Source organism: Trachypithecus francoisi, unplaced genomic scaffold, assembly GCF_009764315.1.
Source record: "Trachypithecus francoisi isolate TF-2019V2 unplaced genomic scaffold, Tfra_2.0 Lachesis_group12, whole genome shotgun sequence".
NCBI lineage: Eukaryota > Metazoa > Chordata > Mammalia > Primates > Cercopithecidae > Trachypithecus > Trachypithecus francoisi.
The window spans coordinates 74,398,288-74,416,326 of NW_022681457.1; the positions used below are offsets into that span (position 1 = coordinate 74,398,288).

The following is an 18,039-nucleotide window of genomic DNA, read 5'->3' on the forward strand; positions in this document are numbered from 1 at the left end:
ATTGAGATAATCATGTAGTTTTCGTCTTTGGTTCTGTTTATATGCTGGATTACGTTTATTGATTTGTGTATGTTGAACCAGCTTTGCATCACAGGGATGAAGCCCACTTGATCATGGTGGATAAGCTTTTTGATGTGCTGCTGGATCCGGTCTGCCAGTATTTTGCTGAGGATTTTTGCATCGATGTTCATCAGGGATATGGGTCTAAAATTCTCTTTTTTTGTTGTGTCTCTGCCAGGCTTTGGTATCAGGATGATGTTGGCCTCATAAAATGAGTTAGGGAGGATTCCCTCTTTTTCTATTGATTGGAATAGTTTCAGAAGGAATGGTATCAGCTCCTCCTTGTACCTCTGGTAGAATACAGCTGTGAATCCATCTGGTCCTGGACTTTTTTTGGTTGGTAGACTATTAATTATTGTGTCAATTTCAGAGCCTGCTATTGGTCTATTGAGGGATTCAGCTTCTTCCTGGTTTAGTCTTGGGAGAGTGTAAGTGTCCAGGAAATTATCCATCTCTTCTAGATTTTCTAGTTGATTTGCGTAGAGGTGTTTATAGTATTCTCTGATGATAGTTTGTATTTCTGTGGGGTCGGTGGTGATATTCCCTTTATAATTTTTTACTGCGTCTATTTGATTCTTCTCTCTTTTCTTCTTATTAGTCTTGCTAGCGGTCTATCAATTTTGTTGATCTTTTCAAAAAACCAACTCCTGGACCATTTAGTCCATTTACATTTACATTTAAGGTTAATATTGTTATGTGTGAACTTGATCCTGCCATTATGATATTAACTGGTTATTTTGCTCGTTAGTTGATGCAGTTTCTTCCTAGCCTCGATGGTCTTTATATTTTGGCATGTTTTTGCAATGGCTGGTACCGGTTGTTCCTTTCCATGTTTAGTGCTTCCTTCAGGGTCTCTTGTAAGGTAGGCCTGGTGGTGACAAAATCTCTAAGCATTTGCTTATCTGTAAAGGATTTTATTTCTCCCTCACTTAAGAAACTTGGTTTGGCTGGATATGAAATTCTGGGTTTAAAATTCTTCTCTTTAAGAATGTTGAGGCCGAGCGCGGTGGCTCAAGCCTGTAATCCCAGCACTTTGGGAGGCCGAGGTGGGCGGATCACGAGGTCAGGAGATCGAGACCATCCTGGCTAACATGGTGAAACCCCGTCTCTACTAAAAAAATACAAAAAACTAGCCGGGTGAGGTGGTGGGCACCTGTAGTCCCAGCTACTTGGGAGGCTGAGGCAGGAGAATGGCGTAAACCTGGGAGGCAGAGCTTGCAGTGAGCTGAGATCCAGCCACTGCACTCCAGCCTGGGCGACAGAGCAAGACTCTGTCTCAAAAAAAAAAAAAAAAAAAAAAGAATGTTGAATATTGGTCCCCACTCTTTTCTGGCTTGTAGAGTTTCTGCTGAGAGATCTGCTGTTAGTCTGATGGGCTTCCCTTTGTGGGTAACCCGACCTTTCTCTCTGGCTGCCCTTAAGATTTTTTCCTTCATTTCAACTTTGGTTAATCTGGCAATTATGTGTCTTGGAGTTGCTCTTCTTGAGGAGTATCTTTGTGGCGTTCTCTGTATTTCCTGAATTTGAATGTTGGCCTGCCCTACTAGATTCGGGAAGTTCTCCTGGATGATATCCTGAAGAGTGTTTTCCAACTTGGTTCCATTTTCTCCCTCACTTTCAAGCACCCCAATCAGACGTAGATTTGGTCTTTTTACATAATCCCATACTTCTTGCAGGCTTTGTTCATTTCTTTTTCTTCTTTTTTCTTTAGACTTCTCTTCTCGCTTCATTTCATTCATTTGATCCTCAATCACTGATACTCTTTCTTCCAGTTGATCGAGTCGGTTACTGAAGCTTGTGCATTTGTCACATATTTCTCGTGTCATGGTTTTCATCTCTGTCAGTTCGTTTATGGCCTTCTCTGCATTAATTATTCTAGTTATCAATTCTTCCACTCTTTTTTCAAGATTTTTAGTTTCTTTGCGCTGGGTACATAATTCCTCCTTTAGCTCTGAGTTTGATGGACTGAAGCCTTCTTCTCTCATCTCGTCAAAGTCATTCTCCGTCCAGCTTTGATCCGTTGCTGGCGATGAGCTGCGCTCCTTTGCAGGGGGAGATGCGCTCTTATTTTTTGAATTCCCAGTTTTTCTGCCTTGCTTTTTCCCCATCTTTGTGGTTTTATCTGTCTCTGGTCTTTGATGATGGTGACGTACTGATGGAGTTTTGGTGTGGGTGTCCTTCCTGTTTGTTAGTTTTCCTTCTAACAGTCAGGACCCTCAGCTGTAGGTCTGTTGGAGATTGCTTGAGGTCCACTCCAGACCCTGTTTGCCTGGGTATCAGCAGCAGAGGCTTCAGAAGATAGAATATTGCTGAACAGCAAGTGTACCTGTCTGATTCTTGCTTTGGAAGCTTCCTCTCAGTGGTGTACTCCACAGTGTGAGGTGTGCATTGTCAGTCGGCCCGTAGTGGAGGATGTCTCCCAGTTAGGCTACTCAGTGGTCAGGGATCCCCTTGAGCAGGCAGTCTGTCTGTTCTCAGATCTCAACCTCCGTGTTGGGAGATCCACTGCTCTCTTCAAAGCTGTCACACAGAGTCGTTTGCGTCTGCAGAGGTTTCTGCTGCTGTTGTTGTTGTTGTTGTTGTTGTTTAGCTGTGCCCTCTCCCCAGAGGTGGAGTCTACAGAGACTGGCAGGCCTCCTTGAGCTGCTGTGAACTCCACCCAGTTCGATCTTCCCAGGGCTTTGTTTACCTACTTAAGCCTCAGCAATGGCGGGCGCCCCTCCCCAGCCTTGCTGCTGCCTTGCAGTTAGATCGCAGACTGCTGTGTTAGCAATGAGGAAAGCTCCTTGGGCGTGAGACCCTCCCAGCCAGGTGTGGGATATAATCTCCTGGTGTGACCGTTTGCTTAAAGCACAGTATTGGGGTGGGAGTTACCCGATTTTCCAGGTGTTGTGTGTCTCAGTTCCCCTGGCTAGGAAAAGGGATTCCCTTCCCCCTTGCGCTTCCCAGGTGAGGCAATGCCTTGCCCTGCTTCAGCTTTTGCTGGTCGGGCTGCAACAGCTGACCAGCACCGATTGTCCAGCACTCCCTAGTGAGATAAACCCAGTACCTCAGTTGAAAATGCAGAAATCACCTGTCTTCTGTGTCGCTTGTGCTGGGAGCTGGAGACTGGAGCTGTTCCTATTCGGCCATCTTGCTCCGTCCCCCCTTCCTTTGGATTTTCTAAGTATATAGACATGTCTTTTGTAAATATAGACATTTTTATATTTTCCTTCTCAGTCTATCTGAATTTTATTTTTGTGTTATTCTACTGGCTAGGACTTCCAGTGCAATATTAAATAAAAGTGTTGACAGTGGACATCCTTCTCTTCTTCCTGATTTATAGAGGAAAGCATTAATTACTTCCCTTTCACCCCATTGGTGAGGGAAATTCCTGCCTTGGCCTTATGGGAATGGCTGAATACATGACACTTGATATGACAGATGAGATTGAGAGCCGTTTATCAGTCACATATACTCAGAGCCCAGGAGAAGATGACATTGTACACCATTAAAGGGCCAAATGGAGGTTATACTCAGGAACACAGTGAACAATCAGTAGCTGTAGGAAGCAGGCTTTGTAGTTTCAAAAGGATTGAGTGCTTCCCTGGTTCCTATGGGAGGATTTAATTGACTTGTTTGAATACTTCTATGGATTGGTAGGGAACTGAAACCACTCAGGGATAGTCAGTAACTATACCTGATCTGTTTGATAAGGACGGTTTTTTGACTTGGGGACCTTATCTGTGTGAGAAGAAGGGGGAGGAGAACTTGTGGTTAGGTAATTCCAGGTCCTCCCGTTTTTACTAGATGTGAAGGCAGCATATAGTGTTATTTTTAGGTCTTATACCATAAGCATTCAGTAATTCATTATTAAAATGATGTTATTTATCTTCTTGCTGAAAAGACCTCTATAATTATGTGATGTCCTCTTTAAACTTTTTAGCAATATATTCTGTTCTGAAGTCTACTTTAATATTAATCTAGCCTTCTTTGGATAACTGTTTGTACAGTCTGTTTTTTCTTCTGTTTATTTTAACCCATATATATCTTTATATGTATAGTAAATTTCTTGTATACAGCATAGAATTAGGTCTCGCTTCTTTTTTTCCCCCAATTCACTCTGTCAATCTCTGCCTTTTAATTAGAGTGTTTAGACCTGTGCTTTCCAATATGGTAGCTGCCGGCCATATGTGTCTTCTGAGCACTTGAAATGTGGCTAATTCAGATTGAAATATGCTATGAGTGTAAAACACAAACCTGATTTTAAAGACACAGTATGAAAATGTATATAAAATATCTCATTATAATGTTTCGGCCAGGTGTGGTGGCTCACGCATATCCCAGCACTTTGGAAGGCCGAATCACTTGATGTCAGAAGTTTGAGACCAGCTGGCCAACATGGTAAAATCCAGATTCTACTAAAAAAAAAATACAAAAATTAGCTGGGCATGGTGGTCCATGCTTGCAGTCCCAGCTACTCAGGAGGCTGAGGTGGGAGAATCACTTGAACCGGTGAAGCAGAGGTTGCAGTGAGCCGAGATCGTGCCACTGCACTCCAGCCTCAGTGACAGAGACTATGTCTCAAAACAAACAAACAAACAAAAAACAAACAAAACTATTTGTTAAATATTTCGGAAGGACATAGAAGACTTAAACAGATTTTAAGACATATCATGTACCTGGATAAAGGAACTCAGTATCATAAAGATGTCATTTCTCCCTAAATTAATCTATAAATTTACCACAATTATAATAAAATACCAGCAACATTATTACTTTTTCTTTCTTTTTTTGCAATTAGGCAAGCTGATTTAAAATTTTACATGGAAAGAGTAAACAACAATAGCCTGTTTATTGAAGGGCAGAATAACAAGTATGTCCTAAGAACATAAATATTGGATGTGGTATGATTAAGTGGGTGTGGCCACAGGAGTAAATGAGAACAAGGCTTGGAAAGAAGTTTATGCCATGAAGGGTCACAGGGGAAACACCAGGTTTTGGTTTGATGTCAGAACACAGGAGCAAGGGGAAATCCTAGGCCAAAGCCTTTATTGGGATTTCTGTGAGAAATGCAAGGTAGAGCAGAGTAAACATTTAGGATTGGCTATTTTGAATATGTCTGGTGGGCTGTGCCTATAGATGCCCATCAGGGGGATCTCTCTTTGGTGCTCCTCCATTTTGCTGAGCATGCCTGTGTCATTGCTCTTACCACATTGTTTAGAAATTAATTGTAAACTGAATGTGTGCACGTTAATCCTTTCTTTCCAGTTAGTTTGTAAACTTCAAAGGCATAGTATTTTTGGTGTGAAAATTACATGAGATAACATAGATGAATTTCCTAGCATAGTTTCAGTCTTTCCTGAGTCTGCTACCTTCTGCCTGAAACTTTGTATAAGTCACTTAAACTCTGTGAGCCTCAATTTCATTTTCTGTACAAGAGGCTGATATTAATACCAATATTATAATGCTGCTCTGAATATGAAATGAGTTTGTGCATGTAAAAATATGATTATGGCTGGGCGCGGTGGCTCAAGCCTGTAATCCCAGCACTTTGGGAGGCCGAGACGGGCGGCTCATGAGGTCAGGCGATCGAGACCATACTGGCTAACCCGGTGAAACCCCGTCTCTACTAAAAAATACAAAAAACTAGCCAGGCGAGGTGGTGGGCGCCTGTAGTCCCAGCTACTAGGGAGGCTGAGGCAGGAGAATGGCGTAAACCCGGGAGGCGGAGCTTGCAGTGAGCGAGATCTGGCCACTGCACTCCAGCCTGGGTGACAGAGCAAGACTCTGTCTCAAAAAAAAAAACAAAAAAAAGATTATAAATTAAATATGTATCTCATTCCATTCTGCATCTAACTTACTGGCCAGGCACATGGAAGGTATCATTTTAATAAATGTTTTTGGAGGGAGTGGGTGAATCCTACAGGGTATATTTTGCTTGAAAGAAGGCACCCTTGTTGTGGGTGTGTGTTTTCTGTGGAGACAGAAATCATAGGAGGTCTCTGGGGGAGACAGACCTCCCAGGGACATATGAATGGTAGCATGGGGAAACCAATTCCCAGGAGCCCATGTGGGGGATATTTTCCCCCCAATTCCCATGCTGTGTTATTTCACACAACAAAAGGGAAGTCTCTGAGGACTCCAGCAGTAGTGAAGAAGTCTATACTCCCTCCTGCACTGCTTCCTGAGGAATATCTGACACAGAGGAGAACTCAACTTGGTCCTGTCAGCAAGTTGGTTTTCCCGGCTTTTCATCTCCTCTGCCCAGTAGGCATTTGTCTATCAATTCTGATGAACAAAACTTTCTGCAGTGATGGAAATGTTCTATACATATGTTGTCCAACATGGTAGCCAGTAGCTACATGTAGGTATTGAGCACTTGAAAAGTGGCTGCTCTGATTAAATAACTGAGTTCTAAATTTTACTTAAAATTTAAATTGACCAACATGGTTCAATTTAATAGTGTTATGTTTGTCTCTTTATCCTCAGCATCTGCACAGAGCCTGGCTCAGAAGAGGCATGGGAGATGTTTGCTTAAGTGAATTATTCTAAACCATGCTAGATTCTTTTATTGGCTGGATTTATACTCATCAAATGCATTTTCATTCATCACCCTATTTGTGTCTTAGTGCAACTCTTTGTGGTAGGCAGGACCTTTGTCTCAGTTTGTTGGAAGAGGAAACTGAGACTCAATGAGTTTAAATGATTTGCCCAAGATTATAAAGCTATAACGTCAGTCTGAGTAGAACCCACATCTTTCTGTTTATTTTCCATCTCCCTCTACTTAATGTAGTTCTTTTGTTCTTCTTAGCCCTTATTGACTCCTCCGACATCGACATTCCCAAAACCCTCACAGCCTTTATATAAGTGTCATTAGGACTGTGGAAAGCACATATATATTCATCTTGATAGTTGTGTGGACATGGCTTGTGAATTTTAAACTCTTCAAATGTGAGAGATAATTCTGATAGCTATTTTCATGTAACTTTCCATACAAGATTCTTATCCCTGATTTTAATGCAGATGAATGGATAGTTCCATGCATGTGGCCAGCATTTTACTTAGAAGGCATTCTGGTCTGTCTCTGCATTTTTGCCTCAAGGCTTTCTCTCAAACTCTAGAAGTCTGCACAGCGCTGGCAAGCATAACCAGGAAATGTGAGAGAGTTCAAGCTGGAAGGTGGAGAGTAACCCTCAACCAATGGAGACAGAAATTAGGAGATAAATGCCCCAGCCTCCGTGTTCTTCAGTGGGACAACGGCAGGCACACATTCTGCCCTGTTTTTCAGAGTCTCCAGCAAGATTAAAAATAGTGGTCTACTAAAGCAATCAACTCAACAACACATTTTTCTTAGCGTTTTTCCCCCTTCCGTCTTTCACTCTCTCCACCTCACTTCCTTTCAGATTACCACCATGTTCCATTCAGCAGACATTGGTTGACATCCTATTTTGTGTCATGCACCACGCTGCACTGTGGAGTATACAAAGATAAGAGATCAACCCTAGGTATCAGAGAGCTCATGGTCGAGAAGGAAACAATGCATAAAGCACTTGGAATAGAGGGCATATACAGGGGATTGTGGGAGGCCAGAGCTGGTTCGGAGAGGTAATGTTCTAGTTTGGTCTTAGAAGACAATGGCGTGTCACTACTGAAAGGTGGGAAAGAGCATCTTTACTCTTTACTGAAAAATACATCAGCAAAAGGATAAGTCTTTTCTGTTGAGGGTTGCTGCTGTCGCGGAGGGGCAAGGAGCCAGGACCCTTTGGGCCTCTGTGTGTTTGGGCTGGGGTGGGCACACAGTTGGTTTTCAGTGCATTTCAGTTGAAGACAAGTAACCCAGGCAAGCCAAGGGAAGAAGCTTTGGGAAATCAAGAAACCTGTCCCAAGTCCCCAAAGTTGAGCACTAACCACAGAAAAGCCAGTTTAGCTAGTCCGGGCGGTCAGTACGAGGACCCCGGTCGCCGGAAGGAAAGTGCCATCCTTACAGACCTGGCCCCTGCGCTCTAGGGGTGGCGGAGCCTGCTCACTTGCCACGGTGCGGTGGCTGGGTTGCGAAGGAGCAGCGCCGCGGAGCCCTGATCCCGGCTAAGGCCCGGTCCCGGCTAAGGCCCCGGCTCGCGCCGCGGGGGCGGGGCCTTGGACGCACGCTCCTCCCAGGCGTCCCTCCCGCCCTCAGCCGCGCGCCGGCCGCCCGCGCGCCGGCCGCCCGTTGCCCTGGCAACCGTCGTGCCGCGTCTTCCTGAGGGAGCTCCTGTCAGCCCACTGATCCCACCACCCGCTCCCTACTGCCCTGCGGTCTTCGCGTGGGCTCGGAGACTGAGGGACAACAAAAATGGCGGAGGGGAGCCAGACGGCGCCTGAGGCAGGTCTGTGGGGGCGGTCGATCTGGGGAAGGCTGAGGCGGCCAGGCTGTCCTGGATCTCAGGGAAGAGGGGACTCGGGCATGGTCCTACTCCTGAGGAGGCGCCCCTGTATATTTGCGCGGTGGGTTATGACCTCAGGGTCAGGGGTCAAGGGTGGCGTGTACCCCTCTGAATGGCGGTCAGGGACCTCAAAGTCAGGGTGGTGGAGGGGAGTGTGGGGGAGTGTGCACGCTTCTGAGAGAGCATGGACCGGAAGGGGCTGGGACCCGAGGGAAGACACAGGACCCTAATCTGGGATCACCTGTGGTGAAGGCTAATCCTAGGGCTAGGCTGTGCCATGGAAAGGGTGTACACAGCCCTATGGGAGCATGGGAGAGATCCCTAAAGGGGCATGATTTGGGCTAGGGGTGGGAGTAGGAGGCTCTGACTCTAAAGAGGGAGGTATACGTGGAAGGTGTGTTACTTTAATATCAGACAGTGCCATGGAAAGGAGAGTTAGAGTATTTGTGTTTGGGGATGTGCGGTGTCCTCAGGGTCACCCCTGGTCACAGAGAAATTTATGCAAATAATCCTTGTATGGGTCCTTAAAAAGACAAGAGGCCTTGAGGGGATACCCAGAGCCCCAGTCCTTTAGGAGCCTAGCAAAGGAGGCTGGAGCCTGAGTGTGAGAGTATGTGGGTTCAGTGATCTTGAAGGTCATTCAGAATCAAAGGAGTGCATGTCCACACTTCTGTGGGTGGAAGATAGCCTTTAAGGGACAGGGAGACTGACCCAGGATCCTCTTCCTGAGGGGACCTCTTGTGCATATGGCTGGGCTTTGTGAGATACTGACTTTAAGTGTCTCACAGGGTCATAGAAGAAAGCAAAGGCTTTTACAGTTTTGGGTATATAGGAGGCAGTTTGACTCTAAATGAGGCTGACCACTGAAGAACTGGATGTTATGGAATGACATGGGTGTGTGGATAGAAAAGCAGTGGCTTTGGGGATATGTGTGTGATGGGTATTGGCAGTGGTATACATAACCTTGTATATGTGTCCTGATCAGGTATTATCATTACAAGAGTGATCCACTTGAATTACTTCGGTCCTAGTGTGTGTGTGTGTGTGTGTGTGTGTGTGTGTGGTTATGGTACATACACACACCAGACAATGGAACTGAAAACGATGACACCCTCAGAAATGGTTCAGGGAACCATTATCTCTCAAGACCTTCATTATTTCCCTTTCTTTCATGGCATCTCTGTTTTATTGAGTAGCTCCTATACTCATTTTATAGTTTTACCTCCCTCATAACTTGAACATGCTCATTCCTTTATTCATTCATCCACTCAACAAATATTATTGAGTGCTAAGTATATGCCAGGCAATAAGTTAGGCACTGGAATTTCCCTGCTTTGGATTAGCTTACTTTGTTCTTTTCCTTTTTTTCTCATAGCATTTATTGCCTTTGAACATACTATTTAATTTACTTGCTTGTATTACTTATTTCCTGTCTCCTTCCACTACAATGTAAGCTCTACAAGGGCATTGTTTTATCAATACCACATGTCTAGAATTAAGTGTTTAGTATGTTCTCTATAAATATTTCTTAAATGAATAACTGAATTACTAATATTGTCTGTAAGTGATATTTTAGCTGACATATGATGGGGATTGGATAATTGAAAAAAAGGGCAAAGAGTAGTCCAGGCAGCAGGAAAACCATGTGCAAAGAACCCAAGACAGGGCCGGGCGTGGTGGCTCACTACACCTGTAATCGTAGCAGTTTAGGAGGCCGAGGTGGGTGGATCACAAGGTCAGGAGATCAAGACCATCCTGGCTCACATGGTGAAACCCTGTCTCTACTAAAAATACAAAAAATTAGCCGGGTGTGGTGGTACACGCCTGTAGTTCCAGCTACTTGGGAGGCTGAGGCAGGAGAATCGCTTGAACCTGGGAGGCAGAGGTTGCAGTGAGCCAAGATCGTGCCACTGCACTCCAGAGTGGATGAGAGAGTGAGACTCCGTCTCAGAAAACAAAACAAAACAACAACAACAAAAAAACCCAAGACTGGTGGAAACATGTTATACTGTGTTTAAGGAACTGAAAGGAGACAAGTGTGGGTACATGTGGGGCAATGGGAAGAGAGAAGAGATATGCTGAAGCCAGATCTTCCAGTATTTTCTAGACTATGATATGAATTTGGGTCAGAAATCTTAAGAATAATGGGAAGCCATCGAAGGCTTTTAAATGGAAGCGTGCCATGATTAGAATAATTAAAAAACACCTCTGGCTACAATGTGGAGAGTACAGAGGATACAAAAGTAGATATAGGATATACTCTTCACCAGCTACAGTGAGGAGAGTACAGAGGATACAAGAGTGCATACAAAGAGACCTTGGAAGGTAGCAGTGGAGATGAAGAGAAGGAATTGAGAAATACTTAGGAGCTAAAATTAATAGGACTTAGTGAAATATGAGGATGATGGAGAAGGAAGTATCAAAGACTACTTCTCATTTTCTAATTTGTGCAACTGGATAGTTAGTGGTGCCATTACTGGGATAGGGAGCATTGGAAGGGGCTTTGGGTAGGTGTGAGAGGAAAGATCATGAATTTGATTTTAGACTATGTGGAGATTGAAGTATCTTTAGGACATCCAAATAAGTAGAGAGATTGACAAGCTGGTTGAATTTACAAGAAAAGTAGAAACTGGCATAGAGATAATTATTTTGACATAGAAATAATTACTCAAGCCATGGGTGTGGATGAAATTGCCTAGAGGGAGAAGAGGCCTGGGATGAAGTGTTGCGTAGCTGCAATATTTCAACGCCTCCCAAAGAGACTGAGAAGGTTCAACTGGAGAGATTAGAGCACAACCAAAGGAATGTTTCAAGAGAAACGGAATACTCAGTGGACTGAATACTGCCAAGCAATACAAAATGAAGGCTAAAAAACTAGATTTAGCAACAGAGAGGTCATTGGTAACGTTGACGGTAGAAAACTGATGATAGTAAAAAGACAGGTCATTTAGGTGAATAAATGCCTCAGTCTTTGTTTACTTCACATTTCTGAGAGAGAGAATTTTATTGACCCTCCTTGTCTTTTACCACTAAATCACTGTCCAGTGTCAGGATTGACTGGTTTTAGATTAGGTGTGCAGCTATTGCTGGCTGGAGTCCCCTGATACAAAATATGGCCATCTTGTAATTTCTTATCTCACTTGAAATAGTCAACATTTATGAAGTGTTTGTTTGGTACCATGCATTGTACTAAGTGCTTTATACATTTTACTTCAGTCTCATAACAACTCTCTAAGGTTTTCTCTGTGTTTTATATGTGGAGAAGTTTTGGCACAGAGAAGTTGACAACATAATTAAGATCTGCAAATAATTAGTGGAAGATTAGTTTTTTTGACAATTTGAATATTATCCAGATTCATTATTTGGCTTTGTGTTTGTATTACAACATACCACTTTCTGAAGAAATCATAGCCATGATGATAATTCCTGCCTTACAGGAAATATTCTAAACTAAGCATATTCTAACAAGGTGAAATGGAAAGAAATGGGCTCAGATCTTTTTATAAACCCTACTTCTGTGACTTATTATGTGTGGACCTTGGACTCAAGTTTTCTGATCTTCAGTTTCCTCATTTGTAAAATGGGGATGATATTTGCAGGATAATTGTGAATATTAGATATCATATACTCGAAGTGTCCGATAAATGTTATGTCCTCTTAGTTCACTTGAAGCTTGAATATAAAAAATTCAAATTTATTGCATATACTTTACATATAAAAGCAATTATATAAACATACAATGATGAATATAAGAAATTCTATTTTTTCTTCATTGGTTTTTCACTGCTTTGCTATCAGAAGAAAGACAGACATTAAGTTTTGGAGAATGTAGAATTGTTACCTGAACTATGTATCATAGGACCGATCTCTGTGTGAGGTAGATTTAGAGGAATTTCTTGGAGGAATGAAGGGACACTTAAGATATCTTAAGCATGGTTTTATATGTAAAGTATATGCAATACATTTGAAATTTTTTATATCCAAGCTTTTTACAGAGCATGTAGATGGCTCTGTAAGAGGGTCAGATTTACAAAAGGAAGTTTCTTCTTTTAAATCTTGTGCTTTAAAATGGGGACACAAATGTCAGGAGTTTTCTTTTTCCCTATAAATTTGATTATCAATACTAATAAAAAAGAAAACCTTACAATTAGTTACATGTTGGAGTATTAGTCTCATGCAAGATTGCACTTGCTTCTTTTACTTAGCTTCTTCTCCCTCTGTTGCAGCTATTATTAAAAAAAGCTTTTATTTTAATTACCTGGTAAAATAATTTGTTTTTCTATTTTGTCAAGTTATTTTGTGGAGGCCCTGGTAGACAAACATTTTTTTAAATGATGCAGTCTGTTAAAATAGACCTTAATCACTCTCTGTGAAATAAATGGGTCTATTTCAAAAAGCAGTTCTATATGAATCTGAAACCAATTATGGGCAGAATGTTGAAATTGTAAAAAGCCTTAGAAATGAGAATATTGTTTGATAGCTTGTGTTAGTGGTTGGAGAAAGTAGTAGTTAAGCCTTTTTTGTTTTAGTTTCTGTATTTTTTTTTTTTTGAGGCGGAGTCTCGCTCTGTCGCCCAGGCTGGAGTGCAGTGGCCGGATCTCGGCTCACTGCAAGCTCCGCCTCCCGGGTTCCCGCCATTCTCCTGCCTCAGTCTCCGGAGTAGCTGGGAGTACAGGCGCCCGCCACCTCGCCCGGCTAGTTTTTTGCATTTAGTTTCTGTATTTTTTTTTTTTTTTTTTGAGACGGAGTCTCGCTCTCCCGGACTGGAGTGCAGTGGCCGGATCTCAGCTCACTGCAAGCTCCGCCTCCCGGGTTTACGCCATTCTCCTGCCTCAGCCTCCCGAGTAGCTGGGACTACAGGCGCCCGCCACCTCGCCCGGCTAGATTTTTGTATTTTTTTAGTAGAGACGGGGTTTCACCGTGTTAGCCAGGATGGTCTCGATCTCCTGACCTCGTGATCCGCCCGTCTCGGCCTCCCAAAGTGCTGGGATTACAGGCTTGAGCCACCGCGCCTGGCCAGTTTCTGTATTTTTTAACTGGGGATGATAACAGCTACTTTTAAGGTGAGAATTAGAGATAAGTTATGGAAAGTATACAATGTCTTACACTCCCAAAGAAATGATATCTTAATTGGTGTGTGTATATGTGTGTGTGTGTGTGTGTGTGTGAGAGAGAGAGAGAGAGAGAGAAAGAGAGAGAGAAAGATAATTTTTTTTTCCTAAAGGCATAGTAGAAAATCACCTTTAAAAGAAGAGGAAATTCAGGTCTGCAGTCCCTTATCTGGCAGGTTTGGATACAAATATATTTCAGAACTCAAATTTCTTTTTATTATGGAAAGGCAATACTGCATATGTACTGTCGATTACATAATACCCCCAATGGGGTATGAGATAGTACGGTGTAATCAAACACATCAATATCACATTCACAGTAAGTGAATAAAAATTATAAACAGAGTCACATAAATTTGGGTTGCGTTTTGCTATCAAATTAGTTTTGGTGCCAAAGTTAGATATTTGGTGATTTTGGAAAAGGCAATGTGGACTTACATAATTTTATTCATTTTTGGAAATATTTTCAAAAGTTTAAAATATTTTTGTCACTTTTAGATTTTCTATATTATAAGTGAGCTTTAACTTAATATTAAGATCTCAATAGTATTGGAACAGAAAACACTTTTTTGACAGAAAGTTTATGTGCTTGTTTCTTCTAAGGCTCTTTGATAATGTCTGTATTTCTGAGATCTATGAATGTTGTAATTTGCTTCAGTTTCAGCATCGTGGCTCAGTGTCACTTTCAATGAAAGATAGTAAAGATCTATATATATTAAGAAAGTCAGAGGATGTGAATATTTTGCATACATATTCTAAACAAAATCACAGCTTTGTCTTTGAGTCATTTAAGAATAGCACAGTTTTATGTGAATTTCAGAGTATTTTTATTAGTTGTTAAATTTCAGCAATGGAGTATTAATTTTAATATAGATTTAGGAAAAATTTCATTCTTAGATGAATTTGATGTTTCTGATTATAAAAATTATTGCAAGTTTAAAAGCTTGCAGTAATTCATTGATAGTGTTCACCATATGGGAATATGCTAATCTTTGCTTTTTATATTCCTCATTTATTTAATGGGATCCATAAAAGAAATTTCTGTTTTTTTAAACTCCAAAGGAAGATGTTTTTATTGGTCATATATATTTAAGAACTATTGGTTGTGTACTTTTGAGTCTCTAAACAGACTTGGAAAAAAGTGTACTTTCATGTCACCTGAAGGAAAACAAAACAATGAAACACAAAAGGACTTCTAAAATTTTATATAGGATTGAAAACTCTTATATAAGATTGTAAATTCCTAAATAAAGATTTTGAAAAATGTTGTAGAAATAAATCTCTTGGGGAAGGGAACATCAAAAACAACCTGCCAATAATTATAGTTTGCTTGTCTTTCTTTCAGGAGTAATAGGTGAATCTCTGTGTCGTGGCTTTGTAGAAGAAATTACTATGTATGGGCTGTGTTATTTTATTTATGTATTTATGTATGTATGTATTTTCATTTTTTTTTCCATTTCAACTTTTATTTTAGGTTCAGGGGGTACATACACAGGTTTGTTATATGGATAAATTGCATGTTGTGGGGTTTGGTGTACAGGTTATTTCATCACCCAGGTAATAAGCATAGTATCCAATAGGTGATTTTTCTTTTTCTTTTTTTTTTTTTTGAGACAGAGTCTCGCTTTGTCGCCCAGGCTAGAGAGCAGTGGCACCATCTCGGCTCACTGCAAGCTCTGCCTCCTGGGTTCATGCCATTCTCCTGCCTCAGCCTCCTGAGTAGCTGGGACTACAGGCACGCACCACCACTCCCGGCTAATTTTTTGTATTTTTAGTAGAAACGGGGTTTCACCGTGTTAGCCAGGATGGTCTCGATCTCCTGACCTCGTAATCCGCCCGCCTCGGCCTCCCAAAGTGCTGGGATTACAGGCGTGAGCCACCGCGCCCGGCCTTGATAGGTGATTTTTCAATCCTTACCCTCCTGCCGCTCTCCACCCTGAAGCAGTTCTTGATGTCTATCGTTCCCTTCTTTGTCTCCATGTGTAATTAGTGTTTAGCTTCCACTTATGAGTGAGAACATGTGGTACTTGGTTTTCTGTTCCTGCATTACTTCCGTTATTATAATGGCCTCCAGCTCCACCCACATTGCTGCAAAGGACATGATCTTATTCCTTTATATGGCTTTTTTGTGCATAGTATTCTGTGGTATATATGTATATAATAATTGAGGAGTAGGCTAGGATTTTCGCAGTTGTGTTGCATTGAGTCCTCCTCAACCGCCCGCTATAATGGATAGGATTGTGATAGGAGGATGTTCGTGTTTATTGATGGGAAAATTTGAAATATAATCGAGATAGGGGCTAGTTTTTGTCATGTAAGGAGAAGTATGCCAGATATTAGAGAGGTTCCTTGGGTCCCCTCTGGGACTCAGGAGTGAAAGGAGGCTATTCCTAGTTTTATTACTAGGGCCGTTATTAAGGATGAAAATTGATTAATAGTATTTATTATTGTTCATTGTCCAGAAGACAGGTTATTGGAAAGGATAGCTATCATGAGAATTATAGATGCGGTTGCTTGTGTAAGGAAATATTTGGTGATGGCTTCTGTAGAGCAGGGAATATATATATGTCACATTTTCTTTTTCCTGTCCACTGTTGATGGGCTTTGGGTTGATTACATGTCTTTGCTATTGTGAATAATGTGGTGATGAACGTATGTGTGCATGTGTGTTTATGGTAGAACAATTTATATTTGTTTGGGTATATACTCAGTAGTGGGATTCCTGGATCAAATGGTAGTTCTGTTGTAAGTTCTTTGAGAAATCTCCAAAGTGCTTTCTACAGCAGCTGAACTAATTTAGATTCCTATTAGCAATGTGTATGTGTTCCCCTTTCTCTGCAGCTTCTCCAGCATCTGTTGTTTTTTGACTTTTTAGTAATAGTCATTCTGACTGGTGTGAAATGGTATTTCACTGTGGTTTTGATTTGCATTTCTCCAATGATTAGTGATATTGAGCATTTATTATATGCTTGTTGGCCTCATGTATGTGTGTGTTGAACATTTTTTCATATGCTTGTTGGCCACATGTATGTCTTTTGAGAAGTGCCTGTTCATCTCCTTTGCCCGCTTTTTGTTATTTTTATTTTTATTTATTATTATGTTTTGAGACAAAGTCACACTCTGTCGCCTAAGATGGAGTACAGTGGCCAAATCTTGGCTCACTGCAACCTCTGCCTCCTGGGTTCAAGTGATTGTCCTGTCTCTGCCTCCTGAGTAGCTGGGATTACAAGCGCATACCACCATACCTGGCTAATTTTTGTGTTTTTTAGTAGAGACAGGTTTTGCCATGTTGGCCAGGCTGGTCTGGAACTCCTGACCTTAGGTGATCTGCCCACCTTGGCCTCCCAAAATGCTAGGATTACAGGCGTGAGCCACCACACCCAGGCTGTTAATTTGTTTAAGTTCCGTATAGATTCTGGATATTAGACCTTAGTTGAATGCATAGTTTGCAAAAATTTTCTCCCATTCTGTAGGTTGTCTGATTACTCTGTTGATAGTTTCTTTTTCTGTGCAAAAGCTTTTTAGTTTAATTAGGTCACACTTGTCAATTTTTGTTTTTGTTGCAATTGCTTTTCATGTCTTCATCATCAAATCTTTGCCAGGGCTTATGTTGAGAATGGTATTTCCTAGGTTTTCTTTAGGGTTTTTATAGTTTTAGGTTTTACATTTAGGTCATTAATCCGTCTTGAGTTGATTTTTGTATATGTTTCAATCTTCTGCATGTGACTAGCCAGTTATCGCAGCACTGTTTATTGAATAGGGGGTCATTTCCCTATTGCTTGTTTTTGTCTACTTTGGCAAAGACCAGATAGTTGTAGGTGTGCAGATTTATTTCTGCTTCCTCTATTCTGTTCCATGAGTCTATGTGTCTGGTTTTGTACCAGTACCATGCTGTTTTAGTCACTGTAGTGTTGTAGTACAGTTTGAAGTCAGGTAATGTGATGCCTCTGGCTTTGTTTTTTTTTTTGCTTAGGATTGCTTTGGGTATATTTATGTTTTGAGATACACTGTCATCCAGGCTGCAATGCTGTGGAATGATCATGGCTCACTGCAGCCTTGATTTCCCAGCTCAAGTGATTGTCTCATCTCAGCCTCCCAACTGGCTGGAACTACAGGCACATGCCACCACACACAGCTAATTTTTTAACATTTTGTAGAGGCAAGGTCTCACTCTGTTTCACAGGGTTTTTATTTGTTTATAAAATTACTCGTTCATTCAAAACTATATTAAATACCTTCTATGCACCAAGAATTGTGCTAAACTCTGAAAATTCACAGATGTATTAGAAAAAGTCCTTGCCTTCAAGGAGCTCCTATCCTAGTGGAGGAGAAATAGAGCTAGAAAATTATCATTCAGGCAACATAGAGTTGTACCCAGAATTCTGAGGCCAGAGAATGGTTCCCTGACAGCCTGGGGGTAGTGGTAGTAGTTCAGGAAGGTGTCTTAGATTAGAATAAGGGAC

General features: G+C 41.6%; 1 protein-coding gene across 2 annotated transcripts in view; it reads left to right on the forward strand.

Annotated features, from left to right (window-relative positions):
- Window positions 1-8,216: 8,216 nt before the first annotated feature.
- Window positions 8,217-18,039, forward strand: part of AGBL4 (ATP/GTP binding protein like 4) — a 1,514,939-nt gene continuing 1,505,116 nt past the window's right edge. For both annotated transcript variants that reach the window (XM_033226452.1, XM_033226454.1), the window contains exon 1: window positions 8,217-8,408. In XM_033226452.1, coding sequence (XP_033082343.1) covers window positions 8,375-8,408 — 34 coding nt within the window. In that variant the 5' untranslated portion in view covers window positions 8,217-8,374. The remainder of the gene's footprint in view (window positions 8,409-18,039) is intronic.